This window comes from Chlorocebus sabaeus, chromosome 26 (assembly GCF_047675955.1).
Source record: "Chlorocebus sabaeus isolate Y175 chromosome 26, mChlSab1.0.hap1, whole genome shotgun sequence".
Taxonomy (NCBI): domain Eukaryota; kingdom Metazoa; phylum Chordata; class Mammalia; order Primates; family Cercopithecidae; genus Chlorocebus; species Chlorocebus sabaeus.
The window spans coordinates 14,313,977-14,336,463 of NC_132929.1; the positions used below are offsets into that span (position 1 = coordinate 14,313,977).

The 22,487-nt window shown below is 42.0% G+C and overlaps 1 protein-coding gene across 3 annotated transcripts in view; it reads right to left on the bottom strand.

Annotated features, from left to right (window-relative positions):
• The window catches only part of RASGRP1 (RAS guanyl releasing protein 1), a 77,099-nt gene that overhangs the window by 16,744 nt on the left and 37,868 nt on the right, over positions 1-22,487 (bottom strand). For all 3 annotated transcript variants that reach the window (XM_008017096.3, XM_008017095.3, XM_038009824.2), the window contains exons 3-10: positions 21,583-21,688; positions 14,634-14,696; positions 13,621-13,752; positions 11,523-11,676; positions 8,075-8,248; positions 6,901-7,017; positions 3,031-3,306; positions 645-725 (exon numbers count right to left, since the gene is read on the bottom strand). In XM_008017096.3, the coding sequence (XP_008015287.1) occupies positions 645-725; positions 3,031-3,306; positions 6,901-7,017; positions 8,075-8,248; positions 11,523-11,676; positions 13,621-13,752; positions 14,634-14,696; positions 21,583-21,688 (1,103 nt within the window). The remainder of the gene's footprint in view (positions 1-644; positions 726-3,030; positions 3,307-6,900; positions 7,018-8,074; positions 8,249-11,522; positions 11,677-13,620; positions 13,753-14,633; positions 14,697-21,582; positions 21,689-22,487) is intronic.

Genomic DNA, 22,487 nt, shown 5'->3' on the forward strand with positions numbered 1-22,487 from the left:
CAGGAGACTGAAATGATTTTACTTGCCTGTGGGAGGGCAGGGCAGATAACCTGTGAAGTTCCTACTGTGGGCAGTGCCAGGACTGTATACTATTTTGAGGACTTCTCAGCATAGGACTCCTGTCAAAAGACTCAGCAGACTGTTCTTTTCACCCAGAACATTACAGGAAAATGGGGCTTTTCTATCTACCAACCTGGAAATCTTCAGAAATTTAGCTTCTGATTAGTATGCATATTACTCTCATTATCATCAATCAGAAAAGAAATTTATGTGGGGCCGCTTCTTAATGGGAGGGGGATGTCACTCTGGTGCACAGTAGTATCTTCCTTCTCTACGTTGTAAACCACTGACTGATTCCACCACACCTGGCGTTCTGATGATACAGTTATTTACTGTTCACTAGTTATTCACTGGTCACACATTAGGCTTATCTCTTCAACTACATCACAGCTTTTTAACGGACAGGAACTATTCCTCAGACATATGTTGAAAAGTTTTCTCTGTTCCTAGCATAAAGTTGAGCACTTAAGAAAAACAGTATACTTATTAAACTGAACCGAAAGTCTGTTCCTGAGGATGAATGAATTCGAGGAGAAGCTTGTAAAGCACCTGTTACATGTGGAGTCTTAACATGAAAAACTCACTGGAGCTCTGTGGTTCCTTGGTTCCCGGGCATAGGAAAGCTCATAGATTTCATCCTCAGTGTAGTAGAGATCCAGGGATAGCTGCGGATCAAAGCAGAACAGGGTTCATTGCTAAGATGCTGTTTGCCTCTCCCATGGCTGATGGCTCTTTCTTGGATTATCCTGGCCAGTAGTTTACTCTTTTAGGCTCTAAACAGTTTGTTTTTAAAATTCACAAAACAGGTAGAACACCTACTACTGCAATAGGGCAAGCATTACTTCTTTCTCATTAAAATGTTTTTAAATTTTGGACATATCTCAGGATGCTCTCTTTTTAACTATGATTTAAATCTAAGCCTCTATATAGAGCTTAGGCCAAAGGCCTTGTCTGGACAGATGACCAATACATCACTTGTTCTCTCTCAAAGCAGAAAGATGATCTAAAAGGATGGTGTGTATGGTCTGAGACTATTAAATTTGAGTCCAACAATAAAATTCAGTTTAAATGGTAAGACATATTAATTGATATTAAGAGGTAATGAGTCTGGGTGCATGGTGGCTCATGCTTGTATTCCCAGCATTTTGGGAGGCCAAGGCAGGTGGACTGCTGGAGCTCAGGAGTTTGAGACCAGCCTGGGCAAAACATGGCAAAACCCTGTCTCTACAAAAAATACAAAAGTTAGCCGGACGTGGTGGCGTGTGCCTGTGGTTCCAGCTACTCAGGAGGCTGAGGTGGGAGGATGGCTTGGACCTAGAAGGCAGAGGTTGCAGTGAGCTGAGATTGCACCACTGCACTCCAGTCTAGTTGATAGAGCCAGATCTTGTCTCCAAAAAAAAAAAGAAAAGAGTTAATGAGTTTCATATATCTTAGAACTATAAAATGTTAGGAGAGAAATCCTCAGGAATATCTTATTCTTAACCTTGAGTCTGTGGATAGGCTTCAGGGAGTTCAGAACTTGAAATTACATGCATATTTAAAAATATATGGCTTATGGGCCAGGCACAGTGACTCACGCCTATAATTCCAGCACTTTGGGAGGCCGAGGTGGATGGATCATGAGGTCAAGAGATCAAGACCATCCTGGCCAACACGGTGAAACCCCATATCTACTAAAAATACAAAAAATTAGCCGGGCGCAGTGGCGGGCACCTGTAGTCCCAGCTACTTGGGAGGCTGAGGCAGGAGAATGGCAGGAACCTGGGAGGCAGAGCTTGCAGTGAGCTGAGATGGCGCCACTGCACTCCAGCCTGGGCAACAGAGCGAGACTCGGTCTCAAAAAAAAAAAATATATATATATATATAAAATATATATATATAAATATATAATGTATAAATAATATATAAATATATAATATATAAATATATATAAATATATAATATATAAATATATAAATAAATTCATATATATTATATATTTATATTATATATTTATACATTATATATTTATATTTATACATATATTTATAAATATATATAAATATATATATGGCTTATGTACATTTTTCTGGGAAGAAGGGTCACAGCTTTCATCACAAGATTTATAATCCAAAGAATGTTAAGGTTCAGTGCATGTTTTTACAAATGATATCTGAGGCACAGACTTGCCAAGGTCACCTGGCTAATAAGTGAAAGGACTAGGATCACACACCAGCTGATGTGAAGCCCAGGGTTCTATCACAATGCTGCTGTGAGGCAGAAAGAGGTTATGATCATTATTCTACTCCCCAAAAACAGCAGGTTAAAAACTGTATAACTAGAACTGGAAGAGAAGTTAGAAGTCATTCCAGAGACTAATCCCTCTGAGGAGAGGAATCTTGGAGGGTTATATGTCCATAATCACACAGCTGGTGACCTACAGAACTGCAGGTCTGGAAGGGAGTTCTTCTGATCTCACCCCATACTCAAGATGCAAATCCTGTTCTCTCACACCACTGGCAAGTGTTCATCTACCCTTCGCTTGAATATCTCCAAGAGCAAAGATCTAAGCCAGGAACCAAAGAATAACTCTGGGTGTTTTTTGTTTTTTCACTTACTGCCTGCCCTTTTTATGAGAGCACATTCATTCTCTTCATCTTTTACGAAGACTTGTATCCTAATTTGCCATCAGCTCCTCTGAGAGAGCTTAGGACTGCTTTTGTAGGGGTAGTGAAACAGTCCTAGAAGTCTGAAGGGCACAGCCTCTAGAGTCCCAGCACCTGGGTCTGAATCAAGCCTCTGCTACTTAATAATGTGTGGTCTTCTGGCAAGGTGGATCTTTGTGCCTTAGTATCCCTATCTATATGTTGGAGAGAATAATAGTATCTGCTTCATAGAGTGAGGATTAATAGCTAATATTTGGTAAGGTGTATAGAATGGCACCTGGCACGGAGAAAGTGCTTAGTAAGTGTTCTCCTGTGTGAACCTCACCGTCAGCAAGTGTACCAAGTCCTTGTTGGCCTCCAAGGGTGGGGCCACCTCTTGCAGCTGGACCAATTCACTGATATGATTATACAGGGCCAGTAGCTTGTGGACGTTCACTTTCCCGTCCTCCAGGTAGTCAGGCATGGCTTCATACAGGGAGATGAGGTCCTTTAGATGCACACCCAGAATGGGGATCTTGAAGTCGGTGCACTCTCCATAGGCTCGCCGATAATTGTCATAGTTTCTGGAGGAGGACAGCAGCTCAGTCATCTCACCGAGAACCTACAAAGCAGAACAGACCAATCACAGGTACCCGCTAGGTAGTGTGTATTGTCCGTAATGACCACCTTGCATATTTGCATCACCTGCCGTGATCTCATCCCATCCAGAATTTGTTGAGCAGGGGGTTATTCATGTAAACGGTACAGATTATGACTCCCCAATTAAAACCTCAGCTATGTCAAATATCACAATATATTTACAAACACAAGATATGATTGAATCTATTATATTACTTAAACATTATAAATGGGGGTTTTATCATTTTTATTTTAAAATGTCTTTCTTTTCAAAAATAAGGACCTGATACAAAAATTTAAAAGGTGCAAGAATATATAGTGAACACTATCCCTCTAACTCCTGTCCCCAAGCCATGTGATTACTTTCCTTGGTGTCTTCTTAATGCTTCCAGAGACACTGCATTGATTAACAGTTGAAATGTGATGTCAGGAAATGTTGCTGGCACGGGGAAGAGCATGTGTTTTAAGAGTGGAGCTTCAGTAGTCTATTGTGTGTTATTCTCTATGAGGTGCTCGGTGGGCCTTTCAGGATTCTCAGAATGGGCCTATGACTAGAAAGCAAGTGACATTCCATTCACAGACTAAAACCTTGAACTAAAAACCTGAATAGACCCGATCAATTCCGAGCAAAGGACAGGAGAGAGGACACTAGAGGTTACACCCTGCTTCAACCCTGGAAGTGGGAATGGCTGCTCACCAGCACAGAAAGGGAGCAGCCAGATCTGGTTTTCTTTTCAATCACATGTCATTCAAGTCAGCAAGCAGTTCACAGAATCCATTCCCCACGAGTGATAACCAGCTTTCTCAGAAGCAAAGACATGAAGTGACTGTCTGCCAATCATGTTATCATACAACATAAGGAGTCCTCTCTTATCCTTAGGGGGATACAGTCCAAGATGCCTAATTGATGCCTGAAACAGTGCATAGTAACAAACCCGACTGCTGTCAAGTGGAACACATTTCTGTTCATGTTTTCCACCCACGAATGTAATGCCATTCCCATCATGCACTGTGGCCATAACTTTTGCAGTTTGAAGTGCAAAAGAGAAACTAGAATGAACTTCTTTCCTTTTTCACAATTTCATAGATGAAATTCCTTCTTTCTTAGATCTTAGCAACCTCAGCATATGATTTTTTTCTTTCCTTATTAAGTGAAGAACTTAGAGGAAACACTTTGGGCTGTTCTCTGGTGTATCCAAATTGCCAACATCATTACTCTTGCATCATTACATTACAACATCATTACTGTGGGGCCATTATTAAATAAAGTGAGAGTTACTTGAACACAAGCGCTGCAATACCATGACAGTCAATCTGATGACCGAGATGGCTACTTAGTGACTGATACGAAGGAGTCACAGAAAGGATGGAGTGGGATGGCTTAAGATTTCATCATGCTACTCAGCACAGTATGCATTTTTAAACTTATGAATTGGCCAGGCATGGTGGTTCATGCCCGTAATCGCAGCACTTTGGGAGACCGAGGTAGACGGATCACCTGAGGTCCAAAGTTCAAGACCAGCCTGGCTAACATGGTGAAACTCCGTCTCTACTAAAAACACAAAATTAGCAGGGCGTCCTAGCTACTTGGGAGGCCGAGGCAGGAGGATTGCTTGAACCTGGGAGGTGGAGATTGCAGTGAGCCGAGACTGCGCCACTGCACTGCAGCCTGGGCAACAGAATGAGACTGTCTCAATCAGTCAATCAATCAATAAAATAAAACTTATGAATTGTTTATTTCTGGGATTTTCCATTAAATTTTTTTTGGACTGCAGTTGACCTCAGGTAACTGAAACTACGGAAGACAAAACCTCAGATAAGGGGGGACTACTGTAACCCTTTTAGACACAGTGCCCAAACTTAATAAAATTGTGGCCTACAAAATACCAGTTTTCCACAGTGAAGAGCTTGGAGTTCTTGGAGTCAGACCCCTTCAAATCACTGGGAGATGGCAAGAGAGCTTCCTCCTCATAAACCTCCACCAACGGTGCAGGTGAGCCCCAGGCATGGAAGGGGTTCCCACGACAAGAGTGTAACAGCAAAAATGATAGAGATATTTTTATTTCCCTCCGAAGGTGAAATCAACAACTTGGGGACTTCGGCTTCAACCCTGGACTTACTAATTCACTATGCAGACCATCCTGAGGGTCAAGTAGCTACTACAGGAAGCACTGCTGTGGGGGACGCCAAGCCAAAGAGCAGCAAGCTCTCTCTTGTAAGCTAAACCGACTTGAAGACTTCTTTATCTCTGTGACTGTTTCTGTCACCTCTGAGGCGCGCAATCTTTTCAACTGCTGCGCCTGGTTTCAGCAGAACTGTTAAGGAATGAAGAGGTGACTAAAGATGATGCCCTTTTGATCAGACCACTGGGGAGTGGGGGGCCTCTCCAGAGGCCCAACACTGTGATAACAGATAAAAGACTCCCCAAAAGGGAGCTGAACACCTGGGAAAAACAGCTAGGGCAATGAACTCAGGTATCTCTCCCTAAAAACAGAGTTCCTCTTCATGCCAGTTTGGAAAGATCTGGGCTTGAGTATAGTAAGGTCCTTTTACATGAGATGAAAGAGCTCAAAGAGCAGACATTATCTAACCCATGCCATACATTTATATCCTCAGTATATCACAGTGGTTTATATTTATAACAGCAGCTCCAGCTGGGCTCAGTGGCTCATGCCTGTAATCCCAATACTTTAGGAGGCTGAGATGGGAGAATCGCTTGAGGCCAAGAGTTGGAGACGAGCCTAGGCAACATAGGGAGACCTTATCTCTACAAAAATTTAAAAAAATAGCTGGGCATAATGATGCACATCTATAGTCCTAGCTACTTGGTAGGCTGAGGTGGGAGGATCGCTTGAGCCTAGGAGTTTGAGATTGCAGTGAGCTATGATCATGCCAGCCTGCGCTCCAGCCTGGGTGACAGAGCAAGACTCTGTTTCTGTAAAAAAGAGAAACAAGCAAAACAGCCCTAGGTCATAAAAGATTAAAGTATATTCTGTAAAATCTAATAATGTAGGAAAATGCACAGGACATTTAAGAAAAATATTCATTAATAAAACATTATATATTACAAAATGGTATCTGAAGAACTCATATCCAATTATCTGCTAAAATTCAACTATCCAGAATGTCATTCTCTAAGGGTTCTGGATAGCTAGGTTTTTAACATATCACTATATAACTACACTCAATGTGCGAACTGACCTGTAGTCAACCGAACCACAATTCTCTTTGAGAACACATTTTAGAGCAAAGAGCTGCAGTGAGGGAATCTGTCAAAGATGGTAACTGAATATTCAGTGGCCTATGCACATGGGAAGAGGCACGCATTGTTTCAACTGGTCCAGCAGGAACATTTGCAGTGACACTGTCTGAGGCCAGACAAAATCACAGTTACTGTAAAAAATGTGACTTCTCCATCCTATGGATTTCCTTAAGGTTTCACTCCCTGCCGCTTAGCCTGGTTGACAAGGGATGGTGTGGTTTGGAAATGCTCTCTGGGCTGTCCCCCCAAGGAGAAAATGTTGGCATACGTCCTGAGAATGCTGCTAAGGGTCCCAGAGAAGACAGTAGCACTGACCTTATTGATTTCATGTGGGACATGCGAACTTGTCTCCTTGAGCCTCGAGATTGAGCTGTGACACAGCCCACCTATCACAGCCATCAGTGTATTGAAGTTCTGTAGTTGGTGGAGCTTCTGTGACACAGAAGACAGATGACAGCAGAGTCACTGTACATGTCAGTTACATGGGGAGCTTAGAGGCTGCCTCTTATCTCTGTGCCATGAGTCTCCCTTACACTGGCTGAAGACTAGTTACGAGGCATTGCAATTCCCTGTCCATGTCTCCCCTTCTTCTTAATTCGAACTGGTAGATTCCAAATCTGGGAGGTGTTACATCTCTCTCCTTTTGTTGTAGCTGATCTGTGGACCACCTTCTAGATCAGTGCTTTCTTAGAATCACCTAAAGTATTGGTTTAACACAATGGTTTCTGGACCAAACCCAGACATTCTGATTACCTGGATCTGGGGTTAGGCTTGGAGATCTGTACTTTTAATATGCCTTTAGTTAAATCAGAGCAGGTGATCCAAGGTCAGGGCTGTTGACTTTGAGAAACACTGATCTAGACCATCCAGAGTTGGAGAAAGATATTATTAAGTATAATCTTTTATTTATTCCAAATTTACCAGACTTTTATTTTTGAGGGTAAGGACTTTGTCTTATTTTCCCATGCAATGCCAGTGCCTATGTAGGACAGTAACTGGGACAGAGAAGCTGGAATCTCTGGGGAACTTCAAATATGGGTTCATAGTACCTGTTTTCCTCTTATAAAATGCCCCTCAAACATTAAATGCAGCCATTCAACATGGCATGGGCTCAAAGACCTAAGACAATTCAGGCTGGTCCAGCTCCAGTAAATCTTAGAACTGCCCTTTCCCTTGCCATGTGGGCCAGACTCGGGAAAATAACGTAGGCTGGTAAGCATCTTTCGAAAAATGTTAAAGATCTAAACAGATCCCAAACTGGATCCTGACCCCTGATATGGCCTGTATGGCCCCCTCCCCTCCACACTGTCCTTGTATGGAAGAATAGACAAATCACCAGATCTAGATCAGGTTGAAGGCACACAAACCTCCCCACCCCCCACCATGGTTCAGGAGGGAAATCAACAGCTCTAATAGGCTAAGCTGGAGGAAAAGGGGATAGAAGGTATACCTCATAGCCCAAGCCAAAAGTCTCAAACCAGTTATTCACCTGAGCCACCTGGATGAACTTGATGAAGACTTCTGCTCGGAGCTGCGGGGTGGGGCGGCTGAGAACCATCAGTTGTACCCACTGGGAGATACCATTGCACAGAGCAATAGATCTCTCCATGGTGGGGTTTTCCTTCACACAGCTATTTACAAGGTAATTCTGATAATCAGAGAACTGCAGGAAAAGAAAAAAGAAAAAAAAAAAAAAACTATCAGTACTGTACTCTGGTATTCCAGAAGATTTAAGGGACAAGTCAGGTCTGCTCAGTTGATGGCTGGGAACTGCCATGGAACAGAGGAGCTCCTGGCCCTTTTCTACAGCATCTTGGCCACCTGCCAACAAGCATGGTGGGAGGAAAATCTTTCTTATTCTACCCACAGCGTGATCTCTGCATCGAAAGTTATTAGGAATAAGTGGATGTGTAGACACATTAGTTAATCCAAATACTGTATTTCAGTAGATATTGTTACCGACTGTTCTAAATTCTGAAGAATACAGTACAGAATAAAGATCAATATTGCTGCAAAGGTTAAGGGAATAAAAGGTAATTCCCCTGACAAAAACAAATCTCTCTTTCCCCAGCTGTTTTCTTACCTTAAAAATGTGATCATAAAATCTGCCCTATCTAGGACATAGAATTGTTATGAAGATCAAAGAAGATAATGTGTGAAAGCTTTAACTTTTTAAAGTGCTATGTATATGTAAGGTTGTGCTAGTGGAGTAGTTATGAATCTCATGCTAATACAAGCCTGTTTGTATTTCCTTCTCACCAACTTGAGCAGAGGCAAATGGAGTACATAAAACGTGGTTAGCTATATGTTCGCTGACCATGGTTTCTCAACTTGACAATAGCATTGACTATGGTTGGCAATGAAACAGCATGTGTAAAACTGGAAGTGTCCCTGAAGATCTAGTCTAAGTGATGTTTGTAGCTATTGTGTCCCTGTCACAAAGAATCCCTCTGCTCAAATTGTATAACCAAGAGGGAGGCACAGTCTGTTTTGTTCTTCTTCAACATTCCTATGGAAGTCTTTGGTGCTTTTCCCCAATTACTTCTAACTCTTCCCTTTGAAAGAAGGTGTGACCATATGACATAGTTCAGCCAGCAGAATGTTGAGTGGAAGTGATGTAACTTTGGAGGGAAAGATGTAAGAGCCAGTGAATGGTCTGCCTTGTTGCCTTCCCACTGCTGCAGAGATCTTGGAAATTCCTGGCAAGATGAAGCCTCCATCATCTGGGTTTCTGGGGAACTCTGATCAGCCTCTGCTGACCCATGTTAGACATGCAGTGTGAGTGAAAAATAAACTTTTACTTAGTTAAGCCATTGAGATTGTGCAGGAGGTGGGTTGGGGGGGGTTGTTACTACAGTACACCTTAGTTCTGCCTAAGTAGTAAATATATAGATGAGAAGAAGTCACAACCCAAATAAAATAGTTGCAAATGAACTGAGCCCCATTTTACTGTGCTATAGCTGCTGATGGGTGGAAAGCCTATGAGTAGGACCAAAATCGCTCCTTAAGAGAGAGATATAAAGCAAACATCTTACTGATTCTACAAGAAAGTAGCTACAACTTATTGAATACATATATTTTGAAAATATTCATTCAATTAATATATTCCAGTGGATACATTTAATATATCCCTCCCACTATAAATGTAACATTAAATCTACTTGTTTTTTTGTTTTAAGAATTATCCCAGTAACATCCTCACTACCCCTAAAGTTTTATAATAAACAGAAGATATCAAATGCCTTTCAATTCACAGCAAAGAAATTTCCCTCCAACCTCTTGTTGGAGAGAAAACTTGTGTTTGGTAAAACTGTTCAGCACTTTACAGGAAAAACAAAAAAATCCCTGAAATAGTCTTCTATGAAGGCACCTTGCCAGTCAAAAGAAATGAAGGTTGAAACTGATGTTTTTACTTGCAGATAGAACACTGCTGAACCCCTGGGGACACTGGCTGGGATTCCTTGTTCTGCACTGATTTTTCACTTCTGCCTCCACTGATGTGAGCACTGGCATGAAGCAGCCATCCTGCAGGCCTGACCAAGCAGCCTGCCGGTCTGACCCCTGCAGAGCTCAGATTTCCTGTGTGATAAATGGCTTTTTTCAGTTGCTCTCAGCTCTGACTGCTGTCCTTCCCCCTGACAGGGGAGGCACTGCCAAATGGGAACTCCCCAGGCAGAGCCTTTCAGTTTGGGTCTGGGGTACTGAGGGGTGCAGAGAATGGAGAGTTAATGCTTGGAGAAGTTATTTCCAAATGGAAGCTGGGAGCTTCCTGACTGACTGGCCAAACAGCTGTGTGAAAACAGAAGGGATGTCAACATTATGAATGAAAATGTAAAATATCCTTTGTAACCTGGTCTGCAGGTCTCCTTCCAGACACAACTGAGCTCAATAAATTGGTGGTGACCGACCGAGAGAGGCATGTAGTCCTAGCCTCAGTTCTGACTGTAATCAGCTGTGTCGACCTTGTTCAAGTCAGTCCTCTGGGCCTCCATTCCCTCACCAGAATACCAGTCATTTTAATAAACGGACCCAGCAACTAGGTGGTCTCTATTTTTAGCACAAAGGTGAAGACTGTATCTGTTGGTAGGGTTAGGGGCTAAGTGGACTAAGGGTTTCATTTCTCAGGAAAGCATATTGGCCAGTGAGGGTCTGTTGGCATCTGACACGTTGACAAGTTCTCTTATATAGAACTAATGTCCTTTGGGATCACATATGGAGTTTCAAGGATTGCAGTGAGGACAGGATGCACCTGTGTACTCTTTCTGTTCCTGATGATCAACTGAAATCTCTCTTCCTTTGACTCTGCTTAGTTGCCCCAATCGAAAGGTTAGGGGGTCAGCACAGCTTAGCTTCTAGAATCACAGTGACTTCTGGGCCAGCACCACTTCAAGGATTTAGGTATGTTCTGGGCTAGGCCAGTAGAATCTATTTTGGGATTTCCCAGAGCCATTTAAAGCTTACCCCAGAATGAATTCAAGCTCTGAGAGGACATATCCTTTCCCCGCCCCCCTGCCCACCCCCCCACTTTTTTTGAGGAAGATTAAAAAAAGAGTTATTGAAGCCTAATGATTATCAGGGGTATGAGGGGAAGGGAGGCGGGAGAGAGAGAGAGGGAGAGAGAGAAGGAGAGAGGGAGGGAGAGAGAGAGAGAGAGTGTGTGTGTGTATGTGTGATGTGTGCCCACAGTATGGTAACTTGAGTGAGTGGTGGGATGGTATGGGTGGGGGCATGGAAGAAGGGCGATGGGAGAAGCACAGGAGTCACAACCAAAGGAATTCAGATGGTACTGATTTTTCCAGACTCTATGATGTCTGGCAGGAAAGCCCGCCACTACTGAGGGGGCCTCTAAGGTTATGAAGTGGATGGGCTGTTGAATTCTCATTTTATTTTCAGAAATGCCCCAGGGAAGATTTTTCTCCCGCCCCTTGGGTACATACTGATATCCTTCGGAAGGACTTGAACTCCAGGTAGGTGAGGTGCTCGGAGAGCTCTTCCGGTTCCAGGTGGTCAAAGAGCAGGGAGACTTTCCGTTTCTTGCTGGTATTTGATTTTATCCTTTGAGTAAGTTTCCTGGACCAGTCACGGGCATTGCTTTTGTGGGTAAATGTGAAAGGGAGAAGACAGGGCAAAGGAATAAATCGCTTTTTGCAAGTAAATCCGTTAACATTTTTCACAAGAATATACAAAACACCATTTGCTAACTTTCCTTGGCCAAAACAGCGCATTCACAGAGTTTCTCCAAATCAGTTTTTTCCATGGCAGCAACCAAGAGGTCTTGCTGGTTTTCCGTGAGCCCTTTAAATGTGCAGTTGGGTACAGGAGCAATGAGTTTACTTTAAGGCAGTGGGAAGGAAAGAGCCTCAGGTATCGGTCAGTTTCCTTGCCTTTGGTCCTGGCCCCTTTGTGTATCCTGCGGTATGTGTGCTCCCTCCATTCCACTTGTGTGTTCCTTCAATCTCATGTGAATGATAGGGACTATCTGGTTGGAAATCCCAAGGTAGTGAGACAGTTTTCATGCCAGGAAGAGCTCAAAGAACCACAGCGAGAAGATGTCATAAAGGGAGGGAATCACGTGTAGAAACACGTGGTCACTCTTGGCAGAGTTGTGTCATTCTCCTCAAATGTCCTCAGCTACTGAAATGATCAAGGAAGCCTCGCTGACCCTAGAGTGCTCCCTGCCCCCATTATTTTCTTGTAATCAACCCATGCATTTCTTATTCAGTTTCCTTCACTAAACAAGCAAAGGGAAGTGGCCCCATTTTGAAAGACAGCAGGTTGCCTGTCTTTTCCAAACTGCGATTCCTGGGAACCTTGTCTCTTGATAAAAGGGTTCTGTAGTCAGTGAGCTTGGGAAGTGCTATAAATTTTGTAGCCTCTTTGGCCAGTGAGCATATTACACACGCTGAAAACCACTGCAAAAGGAAAGTTCATAACTCATTATACCTCAATTATATCTGGCCAAGTAATATCCCACAGACTAATAATTCCTACAGAATATACTGTGGAAAATTTTGGTCAAGAAAAGTCAGCTAGGAAATATTGGGACAGGGAGACCTGGGGTTGAGAATTGCCCTGGGCTCTAATTTCATCTTTAAAATGAAAAAACTATTGAATAATCTCTTATCTTTCAAGTTGTGTAATTTTAAGCAGAGAAGTACAGAGAATCCAAACTGATAAACGGACTTATTTGGGGCTCTGAAATATCATCTTGAAATCATTTCTGCGTGGCTGTTGTGCATCACGGACAGGGCCTCAGAGGCTAGCTGATGCTCTGTCACTAGCTTAACTAGCTGGACCCCGGAGGAGTCACATTCTTGCTGAGCCTCAATTTCCCAGTCAGAAAAATCAGGATGTTGGATGAAATGATATCTAGAATATATTATCAGTCCTAGAAGTCTATTTCTTAGGGATTTGTACTATTTCAAAATAAAGCAGCCTCACTGTGAAAACCTTGGCATACAGTGCATACATTCCCCTCCCCCTAATTAGGAAAGGCACTCATTTTCCCAGAAGGGGGTCAGTCTTATAAATAAGAATTCCAAGGAATAATTTAAAACATTCCTGGGATCCCATCCGGCTCTGGAAGTCTGAAGTGTCTTTCATAGACATCCATATATGTTAGAAGCCCTCTCCTGAATGCATTTTTTTTTTAGCAGTCCTGTCCCTATTTACAAGTTCAGGGGTGCCTCCTGGCATTAAGTGTGAGTTCAGTCATTTGCACTTTCAGTTTTTCATGATCTGGATTAATTTTAGTCAATATCTTGCTACCTGATTTCTTTTTGACTGGGACTTACTTTTTCTGCTCTTGGATATAAGTCACCTAGTGCTTTATCACTGTGCAGCTTCTCTGCTTTTCTGTTAAATGCCAAGCCTTCACTTTGGTGAGGCAGTTTGAACCTGCCTATGTGAGGGGCTTCTCAGAGTGGCGAAAGAGAGCAGCAGTCACCGCTGGGGGTCAGAAGCCTAGCAAGCAACTGGGATTATATTACAGGAAGGAGGTGGTTTCGAAAAATGAGTCAAGACCCTGACACTCACATTTGAGTTGTGTCAATCAGGCGGCAGTGTAACTCCTCACCCTTAGCTTTCACCAGTTCCTGAAACTCCTCCATAGTGTCTGTCAAGCTGGCATCCATTTTAAACATGACCCAGAATTCTGTTATCCAATACCTACAAGAAGGGGGTTAAAAAACACAATCCAAAACTGATACCTAGGGCTCACAATGTGTTGGGTTCACAAAGGAATCTACTGCCACAAAGAGAACTCAGAAAAAGGCAAAGTCTGATTCATCTACTAGTATACTGAAGGAGCTGGGGTGGGAGCAGAGAAGGAAGAAACCTATCCATTGAAAACCTTCTGTCCCTCCACACAAATGCTGTGGTAGGGTAAGGCATATCACAATCAAAGGAGCCATGACAAAGATTCAGGCGTAATCATGTGGGTCAGAGATAATTACAAAGGACAGAACTATAGATAAACTAAATGTCCCAAATGAGGCAATCTATTCATAGGTTATGCTTTATCATATTCGAATGTTACATGGCTATTAAAAAGAATGTTTACAAAAAGTCTTTAATGACTAGAGAAGATTCTCATGCTATAAAGTTAAGTGAAAACTAGAGGATATAAAGCCGTATATATATTTTCATCTCAAAAAATTGGCATGAAAACAAGACAAAGGAAATATACCAAAATAGGTAACTGGATATGAGTGATCATTATTATAGTTACATTCTTTTCTACATTTTAAAAAATGTTCTATAATAAGCTATATTACTTGTATAATTAAGAATAAAAGTAAAGAAAATGACAGACCTTTAATTATTTCTCTGTTCCCTCCTTTATGTCATTTGATACCAAAGACTGAAAAAAGGTTGGTCTAAAATAATTAAGCTCAGGTACATCAGAGAAAATTCACTGTTATGAAGGACTGCTCTTTTCCGTCTGTCCAAAGGTGTTCTATAGGGTCAGGAGAGGCAGGGAAAGTCCCTTGCTTCACCTTTCATTTCACCTTGCTCCACAGAATCTTGAAATACATAGAAAACATTACCTTACAAAATAGCAGATCTTCAGGCAAAGTCCTGGTGAATTCTTTGCCAAAGCTTCCTTATAGGTAGGGCTGTGGTTAAGGGAAATGGAGGCCTGTTACAGAAATCAAACGACTTTCCATCTTTGGAAGTATCTGCTGAAACTACCTCCCCAAATATTTTTTCTAAAAAATGAAAATGTGATGCTTTATCTTTCTGGCCAAAGGATAAAAACCAACTTGATGTGTCCACCTGTATGCATATTATCGCCTAGAAAGGTGATTATGGTAATTTTCTCTCCAGCCCATGTCAACCTGGCTTACGGAAGGAGGCAGCAGCACCGCAGAACTGAGAAATGAATCCTGTAAAGAGGTCCCAGGACAGGTAACTTATAAGAAGTGAAGAAGGGGCAAATGACTCCTTGCCTGTGCTCAAAAAGCAGCCCCTATGAAGGACAAATGAAGCAGGAAAAAAAGAAAAAACAGCAGCCCCATTTATCTTTTAAAATGTTTCTTTTAACTGATACACATGTATGCAGTGAATTCGAAGAGGAAGAAACACATATTCAGATATGTCATGATAATGAAGAACAATAATATGAAAGTTACAACATATACACCTAGAGGATGTCAGTAGACTGACCTCATAGATTGTAACGGCAAGTCGGACAGACCGTGTGAAGAATCTGAAACAAAACTGGAGATCACCTTAAGGATCCTTTGCATTCTGAGCATTCCAAGAATATGAAAGAATAGCAAGATCTCATCAAGTTCACATATCTTTAAAGATAAATGGAAGAAAATATTCATTTATTTTAAGAGTGAAAGAAATGAGAACTCCAATGCCATAATGAGCCTGAGTAGGTCCTGCCATTTCCCATCAACAGACTGAGGCATCAGGCTGTGTGGGCTGTGTGCCCGTAAAGGCCATGCCTTGTTTTCCTTCTGAAAACTGCATAATGACTACAATATAGGGTTCAGTGAATTCCAGCTGGGCCCATGAGAGGAATCCAGTGAACAACCCAGCAAAAATTTTAATTAACTGGGACAGGACTGGTCTTCCTTCTGTGGGTGTACGTATTTTAACCTTTGGAAAATTTAGAGTTAAATAAAAGTAAAAGAATGAAAATCGTAGTACTGATCTTTTTGGTTTGGAAGGAAATCTGTGCATTTTGAAATTATATATGCTTGTAATGTTTAAAAGCATATTAGAATGATAGTGTTGAAACTTCAATTTGCAATATATAATTAAGTTCTTTAGACTTGTGGTTTTAAATTGAAACCTTATTAAGTTTATGCATGGCTTTGGAACATCTAAGATAATGATAGCTTTACTGTTTATAAATTTAATCTATTAGAGTTTATAAAAAGACTATTTAGAATTCAGGGAGGTATCTGAAGCACTTAAAAATTATCTAAGATATAAAATGCAGAACTGTAGTTTAAAACCATTGGAAATATTTAATTAACATTACTGAAATTAACGAAACATTTTTCAAAGTCCCTTAAAAATGCTTGCTGAAACATGCTAGACTTACAGAAACAGTAAGATTTGCAAGCTAAACTTGAAACCCTAAATAAGAACTATGGTTATAAAATTTGTAATTTTAATAAAATGACTTCTAGTTTTAAAAATTACATTTTAATACATGTACTGCCTATAAAATCTGCCCTTTAGATCACAGCACCAAAACAAAAACCCACAAAACCCTACATATCAACAAAGGTAATTGACATAAAAATAAGTGCAGGGAACTGGCAGACTTCATGATGTAGAAAGTTTTTGTGACTGCCTTTCTTTGGGTGGGAAGGTAGAAGTGAGAATGAGATGGCTTTATGTTTCTTTATGCCACATCACTAAGAAAAGGCACCACTTCAATGCAGAGAGATTCAGGCATAAGGCACATAGATAAATACCTCTCAGATTCTATATTGTTATCATTTGTTCTACTTGTTGAAATTTTTATTCTTCCATTTTAAAGGGGAAGGCACAAAAACCACACTTCTGTTTTAAAGCTAAGTAGATACATTAAATTGACATGGTGACTTTTACTGTGTCATTCACCTTCTCCCAGTGGCTCCTTATCCTTTCCTTCAAAACTGTATTCTGACAGTGCACATTGGCTGCACGTTGGTTACACCGTGGCGCAGCATCAATGCTGTAAATCCAGTCAGTCTACACGTGAGTGCTGAGCCTGGGCACCATTCAGAATGCCATTCAGAGGTCCTTAGAGCCCCTATGCCATGGCAAAGGCTGCCCACCACGGGAGCAGGGCACCCTCTTTCTCACTTCATTCAGGAGCTGAAACAAATACCAGCACATGCAGGCTAAACAGTAAGAGGCTCAGGCATCTGCTGATCTTTGTAAACTTCAGTGTTTGCTGGAACCCTCAGACCCCAGACCTTTTTCTTCTCTTCATAGCTAGTACTATGGCTATAAAGTACCAGTACAGTTCTGACTGTACTTTTCAGGCATCCAAACTATTCAAAGCATGTTTTCAAATTTATCCCACTCTTCTTTTAACAACGGAAATCAAGAGACCATCTGAGCTTATTTAACTAAAAATTATATTACTTCCAGGTCAGAGAACAGGGAAACTAAGCGTAAAGAAAGAAAATAATTTTGCCTTCAATGTTTAACCTGGCTTTCATTACAGGAGTATTATTTCATACTCTCAGAATCCCTTCCCCTACCCCAGGTTACATCTTTATCACATGTAAAAGTTCTTGTAAATGCAAAAAGTATCCCAATGTTTGCACCCATAGTAATGCAACATTTATAGTGTCCTACCATGAAATAGCCACGAAACTAAGTTCTAGATACAAGATAAATAAGCCTTGCTCCCTATCCTTGAAAAACAGAGTCTAGTGGGGGAGATGACACACAAATAGGTAAGTTACAGTGTATGTACTTTTAAAATACAAAAATATATTTATATCTTGCTTAATTTGTAATTCAATCAACTTTTCAGTACCCTTGCAATCTTTATATTATTAACCAAATTGAAATCACAGCAGCTAGACACAAAGGTTCTGCGGTTTACTTAAAACGGTCATCTACAAAGACCAGAGGACACAGGCATTACACTGCAAAACTTACAGACTGAAGTTTAGGTAGACAGATTCATTTGGCTAACAGAATAAAAACACTTCCCACTCCCTGTGGGTTTTCCAGCGCAGACTACATCCAGGCCAGAGATAGGAGAAACACACTTTGACTTAAGCAATACAAAACTAAAATGAAAGGAATTAAATAGATTTTCAATCAAGAATACTACTTTAAAACACTAGAAGTATTTTTAAAAGGGGAGAAGGGCTGGAAAAGTCAGGAAAAGCTTCCCAGAAGGGTACTGAAAGAGCTTGCTAAAACAAAGAGGGTAGAGAGGCTTTGAAGGCACAGGAATTATAAAAGGCCCTATTACATCCAGTATGTTGAGAAGTTCAGTGAGGAAGGGAAAGGGTTTCTCAGAGAGCTACGGAATGAAGCAGGAAAAACTCGCTGGGGACAGACTGAGGAGGCCCTTTTCCTGGCAAGCTAAGGAGCTGACATTAACTCCGTAGTCTGCAGAGGCTCAGAAGCAATGGCCTGCCCAATTTGCTTTGTAGGAAAGAATTTCAAGGGTAGCCACCATGAGGTGGGGTAGGCGGACCATGTAGATACAATGACCGGTATGGGACAGGGGTCCGGGAGAGGGACTGCGGAGACATGAACTAAGGCATGGTATAGGAATGGAGAGCAGAGACCAGGTAAGTCATTTCTGAAGTCAAAGGCCCAGGATCAGGTGACAGACTATAGGAGGTGGAAGCAGGGGAAAAGTCAAGAGTGCTTCTGATGTTACTGGTTTAGGCAAGAATAGATACTAACACTATTAACTGAAATTGACCATGACAATACACTCATGTGCTGCATAACATTTTGGTCCATGACGGACCACATCTATGACAGTGGTCCCATGAGATTAAAATGAAGCTGAAAAATTCCTGTTGCCTCGTCATGTCTTCATAATCCTGACCCAATATAGGCCTAGGCTACTGTATTTGTGTCTTAGATTTTGACACCAAAGTTTAAAAAGTAAATAAACATTAAACATTTTTAAAACAAAAAAGCTTATAGAATATAAAGAAAATATGTTTGCACAGCTGTACAGTGTGTAGAGTCAAAGTTTTAAAAATTAAGTTTATAAAGTCACAGTAAGCTAAATTATTATTGAAGAAAAGTATTTTTTATCAATTTAGTATAGCCTAAGTATATAGTGTTGATAAAATCTACCGTTGTGTACAGTAATGTCCTAGGTCTTCACATTCACTCACCACTCACCCCTGACTACCCAGAGCAGCTTCCAGTCCTGCAGGCTCCATTCATGGTAAGTGCCCCCCATACATACCATTTTTTAATCTTTATACCATATTTTTACTGTACTTTTTCTATGTTTAGATACATACATACTTACCATCGTGCTACAACCACCTATAGTCTGCAGTACAGTAACCTGCTGTACAGGTTTGTAGCCCAGGAGCAACAGGCTGTACCATGTAGCCTAGCAGTGTAGCAGGCTACGCCATCTAGGTTTGTGTAAGTCCACCCTTTGCTGTTCACACAATGGCGGAGTTGCCCAATGATGTATTTCTCAGAATGCAGCCTAGTGAGGCAAAACAAGGCTGTACCAGTGTCAAAGGAGAATGAATGAGGTAGTGGCTGTGGGTGGGGACAGTGAGCTAATGAATATATTAAAGTCTTAAGTGTTAGCAGGACAAACTGGTATAAACCTAAGAAAAATGGTTTAGGTTAGATGGCTGGGTGCAGTGGCTCATGCCTGTAATCCCAGCACTTTGGGAGGCTGAGGTGGGAGGATGACTTGATGCCAGGAGTTTGAGACCAGACCAGGCAATAGAGTGAGACCCCTCTCCCTGCACCAATTTCCAAAAAAAAAGGGAAAGGTTTAAGTTAGAGAAATGCAGACTTGAAAGTCACCATCAGCACAGAAGAATGGTGGAAACCGTGGTAGAAATTCTGGTGAGAAATCACCCACAGAAAGGAAGCTGAGTGAAAGGAAAACCAGGACATTATACCTATATGTAAGCAGAGCTCAAAGAAGCCTCTAGGTGAAAAGCTGGAGAAGGCACAACCCAAGATGTGGGAAAGCCGGGAGAGTGCAGTTCCTGGAGCCTGGAGGGACAGCTGGGAGGAGAACGGGGTTGTCAGTCATGCCCAATGCTTCTGGGGGTCAATGGAAACAAGGATGAGAAAAAGCCATTGGGCTTTGCAGTTAGGAGGTTACTGGTGACATCAGAGGAAAGTTCAAATACTGGGGGCCAACTTAACACTGTTACGAAGTGAGGAGGACTAAAGAGATTGGACATAGTGAGTGTGGACTATTTTAAGACGCTTTCACATCAAATTTTTAACCCTAACAATGAAATGAAGGGGAGGTAGGGTTAAGAGCTGATTTTTAGATGAAGAGACTTGAATGTGTTTTAGGCTAAGGGGCAGGTGCCATTGAAGAGGTAGAGTTTGAAAGTAGAGGAGAGGCAATAGCTGGTGGAGTAAGATTCTGTAAGAAGTATGAGGGACCATGGGAAGAGGAGAGGGGGGTCTGCTCCCACTGTGTAGGCACCCAGTAGTGCACTAAGGGCAGGAACCCCAAGGTACAATTTTGGGTTTTTTTTTGAGACAGAGCCTCACTTCATTGCCCAGGCTGGAGTGCAGTGGTGCAATCTCAGCTCACTGCAACCTCCACTTCCCAGGTTCAAGGGATTCTCCTGCCTCAGCCTCATGAGTAGCTGGGATTACAGGTGTGTGTCACCACACCCGGCTAATTTTCATATTTTTAGTAGAGATGGGGTTTCACCATGTTGGCCAGGCTGGTCTCGAACTCCTGACCTCAAGTGATCTGCCCGCCTTGGCCTCCCAAAGTGCTGCGATTACAAGTGAGTTACTGTGCCCAGCCACCCCAGGTACAATTTAGTCCCTAGGCCAACAAACAAGTTTTTAGGGAGGAGTATTTAATCATTGATATTGTTTATAATCACTGGTACATGAAGTTAATAAAAAGTAGGCATTGAGTTGGTTTCATGACGGTTTAAAATTCTCTGCAGAAGAGGCACCCACTTATGACCTGCACCTCTTATTTATGTGCACTTCTCCCAATGCTCCCCCACTTTGTGTGCTACTGAAGAACACCTCCTTTGAGATGAGAGGGAAAGATTCATGAATAGGCATAGAGAAGGGATTCAGTCCTGATGGTTTTTATCTTTTCTGTGTGCTGTAAGATGAAACGTGGGGAGTTAGGAGAGTGGGAAAGTGTTAGAGCAGCTACAAGTCATGACACAGTACCAAGAACCTGAACCTTGGGTGCTAAACGGTCTCACTCCACCTACAACTCTTCTTCTGTGGGGGTTGCTGCTTACAGTGTCACCAGCGAGAAGGAGAAAGCAGGAGCCTTCTCCACCCTACTTGATTCATACCCCATAATAAGGTTAAAATCCAGCAGGTTTTTCTTGGCACAGTCAGTCCTCCTGCCTGAAGCAATAAGGCACCAGCAGATCCTCCAGACGCTGTGGCACTGGGAATCTTTCTTCAGAATGTGGAGAAAGTTGAAGTATTGGACAGGAAAGCCAGAAAGAAATTTATCTTTGAGTCATGCTTGCACTTGTGTCAATCTGCACAGGATGAATGTCTATTTTGGACACTCTACAGAAACAGTATTTTTTACTATTAAGAGACTGAAGATTGTGCTTGCATATTGATTTCTTTGACCACCCCCCAGAGCAATCAGCATCAGTAACATTGCCCCACCCAACAGAGGTTACACGAACACACCCCCAACACATGCACCCATACCCCTGAAACAACGTATGAACCTATTTGCCACTCAGGGTTATTTTAAACCAATAAAAATAAAAGCTTCGAATTTCAAGCTCTGTTTTGGGCGGATCCCATTTTGGGATTGCCAGCCTCTACGTTAAAGGATATAGGGTGACAACTTTTCGGAGCAGTTCTGCAGAGGAGATGATAATCCGATGCATGGTGAGCACGACTTGCAACAGATGGTTCCTTCGACACAGGTTTCCATCCGCATCTGAAAATATAAACAGCAGCACCTGCGTTAGGCCCTGGAAGGAAATGAGTCACCTGGTAGACACCTGCACACCCTCCGTGACTCAGGTGCAATCCTTCAGGCACAGTGATTTTCTTCCCTTGTCCCTGGCACCGCCCCCCTCTGTGTTTCTCATCCTCCCACGACATTCTCCCCTTGCAGAATGTCCACTGTGATGCCCATTCATTACCCCTTTCCCTCTCCACAGTGGTGAAATCGGGAAAGGGATAAAATCCGCATCAGCACACTTGAGTCTCACTGAAAGCAGAAGCAGATCCAGGTTTTGTGGGGCCTAAAGTTCATATAACTGGTCGGGGTGGGGGCAGGGAGAGAATTCTCTAAGGTCAAAGTGAGAAAAGTTGGTTTTTAATAGATTGCAGTTAAAATATCTTACCTTTACAAATTTTACAAAAACAAATGGCCATATGAATACACTTCTAGGGTCCTCCCATGGCCTGGGAAGGGGCTTATGCAAGTGAGGGGCCCTGAAATATATGCTTCTCCAGTTTTATGGTTAATATGCCTCTGGATGGAAATAAAAGACTATGGTCAAACATTACATTTTAAGATTGCCAGTGGATTACAAGTACTCATGATGATTTGTATTAAAGAACACGGTTAGCCAGGTTTTCCAAATCCCAGCTGGCACCAAATAATCAGATGCATTTATACACTGGCATTGGGTAAAAAGATTCCCCTTGGAGTGGTTTTCAAAAATCTTTTCAACATTTATGGCATGAAGTGTTAGGAGCTGTGCTGGTTATTCATTGCCAGGTCGATT